The sequence below is a fragment of the Puccinia triticina genome, chromosome 4A (genome assembly GCF_026914185.1).
Source record: "Puccinia triticina chromosome 4A, complete sequence".
NCBI classification, from domain to species: domain Eukaryota; kingdom Fungi; phylum Basidiomycota; class Pucciniomycetes; order Pucciniales; family Pucciniaceae; genus Puccinia; species Puccinia triticina.
In genome coordinates this window covers 484,981-494,226 of record NC_070561.1, presented here as the reverse complement: position 1 = coordinate 494,226, position 9,246 = coordinate 484,981, and the positions used below count along the sequence as shown (strand labels likewise).

Genomic DNA, 9,246 nt, shown 5'->3' with positions numbered 1-9,246 from the left:
TTGCTTCTCTATTGGCAAAAGAAGAAGAGTGAAATGGGATTTCAAAGCGTCTGTTTGACTTGCCGGGTCAGTGTGTTTCTAGACCCCTCCGCCGACGGCGGGCAGATTCTGGAACTCGGGGGCCGACCGATGGCGGAGTTAGTAGTGGTAGTGGCGGACGAGATAGGCATAGTGCGAGGCCTGCCGCTGAGGCTAGCAGGTTGAGGGAGGGCGGGGCGGGGCGGGGGGCCATCGAGGAGCGAGGAGCGGGATGTGGTGGTGGCAGAGTAAGGGCGTGGCGCAGGGAGGGTGTGGGTGGTGCCGGGGACGGGCAAGGTGTTACGGCTCTTCGTCGGGCTGGCCATCTTGCTTATCGTGCCCGTTCCCGTCGTTGTTGTTGCTGATGCGTTGGTGGTGGTGGTGGTGGTGGTGGTGGGCGGGGGACGGGCGAGGAGAGAGGGCTTGGCGGGACTGGCGTGGAAGCGCAGGCGCGGAGAGTTGAGGCTGATAGTGGAGAGCGAGGAGCGGCTCTTCATGGTCTTAGGCGATCCGGAGGGCAGTCCGGGCTTGCCGAGGTTGTTGGAGGGCTTGAGCTTGGTGCGGACGCCAGTGAGAGCGGCGGTGCTGGGGCGGGAGAGCTTAGAGACGAGCGGGGTGATGGCTGGGGCGGAGGTGGAGGGGGGCAGCCCGATGCCGATGTTCGACAAGCGCTTGGCACGGACGGGGACGACGGAGGTGGAGATGCAGCTGGTGCGCGGCTTGCCGACCGGATTCGTCGCCGTCATTTTGCCCTCCGTCGGCTTCCCCCCAGGGAAAGCGACGACGTCCGGGCCTGACAGCCGCTTGGCTGCCGTCGGTCGACGCTCACTGCTCGGTACCGGCGCCTGTAGTTTGGGCGCTTTCGGAGGCGCAGCAACCGGCCGACCGGTCTTCTTCTCTCCCTGGGATACTAGAGAGGGCGGGGGCGCAGACATCAGTTCTGAAAACAGATCATCCTTCGTCACCGATCGGGGCTCTTCCTGGGCCGACAACTTGATCGAGTCAATCTTTTTCTTCAGCCGTGCCGTCACCTCGTCCTGCACCTCTCCTCGCTCGCATAAGATACGATGGTCGACACTCGACATCGAATATCGCTTGGCCCTAGGTGCGCTCGCCGGTTTCTTCATGGGCTCTTTGGGTTGGCTGTTTTTCCATAGTTCGTCTCGATCGGTCGGTAACGGTGGTAGATGAATCTTGGACGACTCAAAAGTGGTTGAGAAATCCGGCGAGCCTCTTAGATTGACTGGTGCCTGCTCATCTTTCCTAGAAACCCCAGAATTTGAAAGATAACAAAAATAATGTAAGTATTCTACTACTAAGCAATCTTGGGTGTAAAAAGATGGCTGACAAAGCCAAGTTATCCGTTGGAACACTCTTTTCATCTTCGAGCTGCCGGGCCAGTCCCGAAACATCGACGGATTCTTCTTCTTCTTCTTCTTCTTCTTCTTCCATGATACAGTCTGAGCCTCTGGTCGTGGAGGTATGCTTGGCAAAAGCGGAGCCGGGCCGAAGCTTGGCCAAGTTTTTCTTGCCCAAGAGTTCCATCATGGCGACATGGTTCAAGTCGATGGAGAGTTCGGTGGAAGGTTCTTTGCTATCTCCGCCAGTCCAGGTGGTCTCGTTTCCGACGAGGAAGCCGCCGCTCTCGTCCAAGATGTTGGAAAGGTTATCGGGCGCGTTGAAGATCAAACTGTTTGAGACTGAGCGCTGTTGGGTGCTCTTCCGATGGGCTCTGGCGTTCATCAGATACGATGCTGGGGGTAGGGAGGGTGGAGAGGGTGATGGGGATGTTGAGTGCCTGGGTAGGATGGGCTCGATGCCGAGGTCGATCGGTTCGGGAATAATAAACTTGGGGGTATGGTGGTGTCGACGGGTAGTCGAGGCAGATGATGGTGTTGGGGCTGTTTTGCGGGGGGGAGAGGGAGATTGGGGGGGTTGATTGAAGGTCTGTTGTTGTTTGGGACGGGTCATCGGGGGCTCGTCCTTCTGAAATTCGTGAATGATTTCGCGTCCTCGACAGTTGCCGTGTTCATCCACCCAGCTAGCTTCGTTCCCATCGCTCTCTTCATCCCCGGTTGGATCAGACAAGACTCGGGGGCTGAAGAAACGGGCCCGGGTACCTTTAGAGGGGCTGTTGGGCCTCTTGAGGATAGATTTCGTGGCTTTTGACTGATGTTTTTGCTGGTGGTGGTGGTGAGGTTGATCGTCTGATGGTGAGAATGCTGACTGAGGCTGATGATCGGTCTGGTCGCGGTGGTGGATGGCTGTGGTAGATTTGGAGCGCGAGATCGGTGGGCGGGGTGTGTGATGGTCGTAGAGACCAAGCAGATCGACTGACTGTGTTCGGGTGATGTTGCTGGCCAGTGCGCTTTTGGGTCTGTCTGGGGTGGATGGGGGGTGGGTGAGGTGGGTTGATAGGATTTTGTTTGTGTGTTTGGGTGAGGTGGGGGGAGGGGTCCAGTGGGGATGGGGCGATGCTGTGGGATTGAAGAGTAGATGGTGCCTATTTCGAGATGACTGGAATATACATATATATAAAGTCAGATCATTCGCAAGAAAGAGAGAGAGTGTGTGTGGGACTGACTGGAGTGGATGGGCTGAGTGCTTTTGGCAGGAGATCGACGGATGAGATGGAGTGGTCCATGAGGTCAGGCTGGTTGGATTCCGATTCCGTTCCCGTTTTCGTGCTGTTTCTGGTTCTGGCTCTGGTGGGTGTGAGCTCGATGAGTGGTGGTTCTGGGCTGATGATGCTGGTGAGTGTGTTTTGGTCTGCTGGTGCCAGGAATGAGCTGCCGGAGATTGCGAAGAGGTCGGAGTATTCCTGTGCTGCTCGGGCGGACAGCTCGGGAAGGATCGATGGTTCTTGAGTCATCCTGCGCTGTTTTCGGTGGTTCTTCGCAACTTTTCCGAACCGCCCATGGCTCAGATACATAAATATTTGAAGTCTCCCTCCAATTGGAGCATCCCCAGCAGTCCAGCCCGCCCGTGGGGCAGCCGCCAGCCAGCGCCAGCCGTCCACTCACCCGGACGCGGCGAGACGCGGTGGCAGCTTGACTGCACATGGAGGCATTTGTTGTACACGAAACAGAAAACAGAAGACACAGATTGTGCCGTTTCTAAGATGCGGCGTTTCAGGGAGACGTCGACGGACTCTAGGAGACACGAGGAACTGTCGGCCTGCCCATCAAACGGTCACACCGACGCCAACCACTCCGGAGACACCCCTTTGCCGGCTAATTGGATACACTCTGCTCTGATGGCGACCGGGCATCGAGACACAAGCAGCCCATGATGAGTGACGGACGATCTGGCCTCCAAAGCTGGATCAACCCATCCAAACCTTCAATTGATGGGCTGATCCACTGATCCAGTATGGACTGAAGTTGACTGCTGATCCGGCTCTGCCTTCTGGGTTCTGGAAGGATGTGTGCCAGCGGAAACATCCGATGGGAGCATAACATATTTATGGCAGCCAATGCCGGCTGCCTCGACCGACGGCCTTGGTTTCATCCCCTCCGTTCTTCTCCTGAGAGATACCAGCTCGTTGACAGTCTCCAGTGAGACTCCACGAGGCCAGGCGCACTGAAACAACTACACCCACACGGGTGCCTCCTCAAACATCCCTATCCATCTTCTTGCTCGGTTGACGTTTGGCAGTGGGTATCTTCACACCCTCCTCTCCGTTTTCTCGTTGTCCTTCCGCCTCGGGAAAACTCGCGCCCCCTCCGTAGCCTCACATCTGCTCTCCACTTCCTGCGCTGCCGTCAACCTCCAAATCCCACATCTGGCGGCGGACTTCCCTGCCTCCAACAGCTCAGTCAAAACTCAAGAAGACTTGAAGCCCATCGGCACCCTTGGACAGATAAGCCGTATCAATGCAATTCATCCACGCTACGCTGCATCCGACACGGTTTTGATCGAGCTACCCACCCGGACACCAGCAGCACTTGGATTGACCACCTTAACTGGACTTACTAGGCCCGATTCGACATCCTTCTTCACAACCTCTCAACATTTCAGGATCTTGATACAGCGGCTGCCTCATCTTGAAATCCTGTCGCGTCGACTGGCCCTACCTCTCGTCGGCCAACTTGCCATTTGCATTCTTGCTCCAAGGGCTTCATCGCATCTAGAGCTCACTTCCATCAGCTTCAGCCGTCAGTTTGACCCACTCGCAAAGGGCATTCAGTCTTGAACGCGACACCCACCTCTGAAGTCTTACAACCACCGACTCCTCGACCTGCTATTCATCCCCACAATCGTTTCTTAAATTAATTTAGCCATACATACCCACAAAAACATCAAAGCTTCATTATTGCAACAAGAAAAAAAAAAAAAAAAAAAAAAACGCTCATCATATAACCCGGTATCAAACCCTCAGCAAGCCGCAGTCGAATTTTTCGCCACCTTTTAGAGTTTCACAAGCATCAACAGTTGACTCGAAACGCTGTACAGTTTGATATTCAACATGCCGCCATCATCACGCCAACCAGACCGACATCATGAAACCGACTCCCTGGAACACATTGCTTTGCCTAATCTGAACCGCGAGGCTACATCCTCGTCGTTTGGCGAAGACGGTGCGAAAGCTGGTGGTGAGAATGAAACCACGACCCATCATTCCCGCTCGAAAGAAGAGGACCTGAAGGACGATCAATCGAGCCACTCAGAGAAAGCAAGCCTTCACAAAAAGACGCCTTCCGAGCCTCTGGTGATCAAGAAGATGGCAGGCATAGACGACATCCCCCTGGAAGACGACTCTCACATGCCAGCTATGACATTCCGCGCCCTACTCACGGGTCTCTTTATCAGCTCGACAGCTGCCGTAATTCAGCAATTCTTCTTGTTCAAACCATCAAGATCTCAAGTACAACCCCTCTTTTTGCAGGTTTGTCTTCACGCTTCTCTATATCTTGTGCCCCCTTAATCCGCCAGATATAAATCTAACAACAGATCACTCCACGCAGTTGGCCTGTCTTTTGGTCGGCCGCAGTCTCCAAAACATCCCTGGTCCCACCTGGTGGAACCCAGGACCCTACTCGATCGTGAGTCTATCATCTGGTCGAAAATCTTGCTGCCGTGATCAATTTCTTATCCTGTGATTTGCCGGATCCAGAAAGAAAACACTTTGAGTTCGATCATGGCCACTGCAGCCGCCGTTGGCACCCTGGCCGTCGAAGTAAGTCTTATTTTATCTCTCCACACATGTGGGGTACACGGCTTGGACCGCATAATGACATCTCCGTCCGAAGATGATAGCCACTCAGGAACTGTATGAAGAGCGTCCATTTCATTATGCCACCGCGATGGCCATCATGCTGTAAGTAACTTGCACAGGTTTGCTTCGCCAGCGAGATGTCATAACACTGATGGTTTGATACTTGCCGCTTTAAAATACTGCGGAATTCCACCCCTTGCGTCTACAAAGGAGTTCGCAGTTGATCGGGTATGGGTTTGCTGGTTTATTGAGAGCTCCGTTGGTACATTCAAAGAGAGCTGTCTTCCCGTAAGTACCATTTTGTCTTATCACTAAATCTGATCGAGTTTTTTTTTTTCCTTTATGAGATGAACTAATCTCTACATATTCCTTGCTTGGTTTGGCTAAAACTTCTAGAGCTGTGCTACCTGCCGTCGCTCTTTTCCACTCGTTTCATTATCGAGATGGCATGCACACTGAACGCCATCTGGGATTATTCAAGACCGTCTTTTTTGGGACTGCCATCTGTACGTCCATCGTCTTCCAAAGTGATTTTCCTCGTAACCTCCGCTGACAAATGACGCTGTGATCGACTTGGTCTTTCATGTCTTTCTTCAGACGAGATTTTCCCACAATACATCGCACCTACTCTTCAGGCAATTAATCCTTTCTGCTTGAGGTGGCAACATAGTCCCGCCGTCACCCGCTTGTTCGGTGGCGCTCTTGCCCATGAGGGACTGTAAGCACTTCATTCTTATTTCCCTTTAACAAAGTTCGTGCTTTTGACTATTCCTGGACGATTGTCATCTTTCTCTCATCTAAACAGTGGAATGCTGAGTTTGTCATTTGATTGGAACGTTGTTGGTGCACTGGGTCCTCTCTTCACACCTTTTGCAGCTCAGGTTAGTTAAGCTTGCACGACATTACTTTCGTGAAACTTTGACTGTACTGAATTTTGTCCGTTTAAACTAGGTTAATGAATGGGTCGGTGTCCTCCTCGCCTACCTGTTTTATCCAGTGGGATGGGAACATTCGTGGTTTGGTATGTCCATTTCCACCTCTACTTTTCATCCCTCGCACCCGCAGCTAATCAGGTCGTCGGCAAATGGATCTGTATGAATGAGTAGATGGCGGCAAACATGATGGCTTCCCATTCCTCAGCACGCAGCTTTTGACCCACGATGGAGAGCTATACAACCGCACTGCAATTATGAGGGAAGACGGTACCGGAAATTGGGAGATGATAGAGAAACTCGGTGCCCCCTATTTTAGCACTTCGTACATTTTGGCCAACATTGCTACCAGTTTAGCTGTCGGTGCGGCCGTCAGTCACTGTCTATTATGGGGATGGGGATCTATCACTTCGATATTCACACGAAAGGGACTAGAAGAGGAAGAAGTTGACAAGCACCAGATCGTCTGCCGCAAATATCCTGAAGTGCCTCTATGGTAAGATCTACTTCGATTTGCAATTTCATACGGAAGTGGAACACTTCGAGCTTATGAAGCGTCATAATTTTTGCGAATATTATAGGGTCTACCTTGCTATGCTCTTCTTTGCTGTTTCGGTTGCGTTCTTGGCGGCCTCTCTCACGGACTCGGGATTGTCGGCTTCTGCATTAGTCGTGGCGCTTGTTTTGGCCGGTTTATTGACAATTGCTTCAGCCTATCTCAAAGCAACTACGGGTGCTTCCTTGGAAGTTGAACCCGTTATCCAAATGCTTGGGTGGGTCTCATATTCTATTGTATTTGTGACTTTGGTCACTGTTATGAATCCTCCTCAGATTACTGATATTCACGAGCACATTTCTATTTTTTGAACCTCAGAGGTGTACGTTTCCTCCACTGATTCCAAGAAATTTTGACGGGAACATCCGAGCGGTCCCGCAGTCGATGAAACCTCAAATAACGCATTTTCTTTTTATTTTCCTCCCGCAGATGGCCTTCCCAAGCGATGCGTTCGGGAATATGTGGTTCACCACGTAAGTGCAGTGCCAAATAAATTTCAATTATACACCCGTTCATACAGGCTTACCTCCATCGGGTGAAATTGCCGACATCGTTAATCACAGGTATGGATCAGCAACGGTATCCCAATCAATCAGCATGCTTCAGGTAAGGTCTTTGAATTTTTGACGGGAAGATCTCAAACTGATTGGCTCACTTCTCATGGAATCAGGATCTGAAACTGGGGCAATATATGCATCTACCACCGGTTGGTTCTCCCACCTCATGTCTCTTCGTTTGCCAGATTGGCACCCGAATTAGTTTTTGCAGTATGCTGATGAATATGATTCATTGATTTTTAGATGAGCGTTCTGATTTTCCAGACAATTGGCACGTGAGTAGCTGTCAGATGCAAAATTATCTGCCGAACTATGTAGCCGCCAGACCAGGACAATTTCACTCATAAGGGTCTGACACTCTACAGGATTGCGGGTGTTATTTTCAACTACATGGTGATGAGCCTGGTGGTCAATACAAATCGAGAATTACTAAGATCAGAATATGGCAATCAAGTTTTCACCGGCGTGGTTTTGGAAGATTTCCAAAGTCAAGCTATCAGGTGAGATAGAACGAAAAAATGTGTTTTTGTAATCCACAAAAGATTAGTGTCACTGACACCACGCAACCCTTACTGACATTCTCCAACAGTTGGGGAATCTTCGCACACGAATTATTTAAAGCTGGTGCTCGCTATGTCAGTTTTCAACAAGGCTTGGATTTTAATTTTCAGAGCTTGAAACTGATATCCCGAATGGTGATCAGGTTATTGTACCAATCAGTCTGGGGTTTGGTTTCTTGTTACCCATTCCATTTTTTATCTTGCACCGTTCTGTACCGAGGTTTCGTTTGGATCTTGTCAACACTCCCCTAGTCTGTGGTACTTTTGCGCTGGTTCTTGATCGTAAGTGTTCCCCCGGTATTCTATAAGGAAGCAGAGATGTGAAACTGACTTTCTCCATTGCCCAGGTGCCAATGCGGGATTTACTATGTCTGTTCTTGTTGGATTTCTGTCTCAATTTTATGCTCGCCGATATCATCCGCACTGGTAAGTGATATACTTGTCAAAGTTAGTGTTGGAGCACAATGATTGATTGTTATCTGATTTTAATTAGGTTCCATTGTTCAAACTATGTGCTCAGCGCCGCGCTGGACGGGGGTGCCCAAGTGGTAAGCTCTGTCTATAATCGCCAACTGATCCAAAATTTCCTAATCGCCTGATAAACAAAGTCCGTACTTACTTGTTTTTTCTATTCAACACAATGATTTCATAGACTGCCGTCCTTCTAGGTTTCGTTGTTGAAGGTGGGGCAGGATGGAAGCGGCTCAAGTTCCCACAGTGAGTACCACATGATCAAGCTCGAAAATCGCAGAGGCACTGTCTAATGTCCTTTACCCGTTCGATGGTTGCGCTGTGATTACAAACAGATATTTCTTAAACCCTGCAACAATACCTTTTCGTGAACGTGCTCCGGATTACTGCATGTTGCACACACCAACAGAATAATTCAATAAAACATGGATCCAATCACTAGAGGCTAAAACATAATTTTTTCCCTTTTCATGCACTGTCCATATCATCACCTTGCATTCCACCTCGCATTCTTCACTGCCTTGATAGACATCATGTTTTCTTTCTAGTGTTTCTTCTCCGGTAGATTTCTTTGAATAGACTATGGACTCTCCCTCATTCAGTCTGTTGTTTTCCTTCCCTTTTGCTTGATTTTTTCTATATATTTTTTTTTTGGCAATTTGATGAAGGCGGCCTGTTGTATCTTCCCAGTTTAGACTTCAGAACATTTTTAGGCCTTGTGAAGTTATCTTATGGATTGTAATGCTTATCTTTTTCTTCGAGTGAATTCAATCAATATTTGAACTTTTCCATGGATTCATGAGAAGCAGAGGGCACGTGAAAGGAAATTTGGGGACATGAAGGAAACAGAAAAAGGCACCCCACATCTGATGGCCTCCTGCTGAAAATATGCCACTGGTAATCGGGGAGCACAGGACATGTGACCTCCAGACAT

General features: G+C 50.1%; 3 protein-coding genes across 3 annotated transcripts; 2 read left to right on the top strand and 1 right to left on the bottom strand.

The window, feature by feature from the left end:
* Positions 1-318: 318 nt before the first annotated feature.
* Positions 319-2,662, bottom strand: PtA15_4A46 (uncharacterized protein; the record flags this gene model as incomplete). The annotated part of the gene is made up of 4 exons (XM_053168356.1): positions 319-344; positions 425-1,281; positions 1,367-2,535; positions 2,603-2,662. The coding sequence occupies 4 exons, from the start codon at positions 2,660-2,662 to the stop codon at positions 319-321; spliced, it is 2,112 nt and encodes a 703-aa protein (XP_053019153.1).
* Positions 2,663-3,493: 831 nt separating this feature from the next.
* Positions 3,494-4,213, top strand: PtA15_4A45 (uncharacterized protein; the record flags this gene model as incomplete). The annotated part of the gene is made up of 2 exons (XM_053168345.1): positions 3,494-3,561; positions 3,676-4,213. The coding sequence occupies 2 exons, from the start codon at positions 3,494-3,496 to the stop codon at positions 4,211-4,213; spliced, it is 606 nt and encodes a 201-aa protein (XP_053019152.1).
* A 273-nt stretch (positions 4,214-4,486) lies between these two features.
* PtA15_4A44 (uncharacterized protein) lies at positions 4,487-8,726 on the top strand (the record flags this gene model as incomplete). Its single annotated transcript, XM_053168334.1, has 23 exons — positions 4,487-4,906; positions 4,986-5,063; positions 5,135-5,197; positions 5,271-5,338; positions 5,447-5,524; positions 5,633-5,742; positions 5,834-5,954; positions 6,042-6,117; positions 6,188-6,257; positions 6,343-6,664; positions 6,750-6,941; positions 7,043-7,046; positions 7,154-7,197; positions 7,288-7,330; positions 7,395-7,430; positions 7,525-7,556; positions 7,647-7,781; positions 7,871-7,916; positions 7,985-8,123; positions 8,189-8,267; positions 8,335-8,389; positions 8,494-8,558; positions 8,648-8,726. 23 exons carry the CDS (start codon positions 4,487-4,489, stop codon positions 8,724-8,726), a joined length of 2,355 nt encoding a protein of 784 aa, XP_053019151.1.
* Between the last annotated feature and the right edge of the window lie 520 nt (positions 8,727-9,246).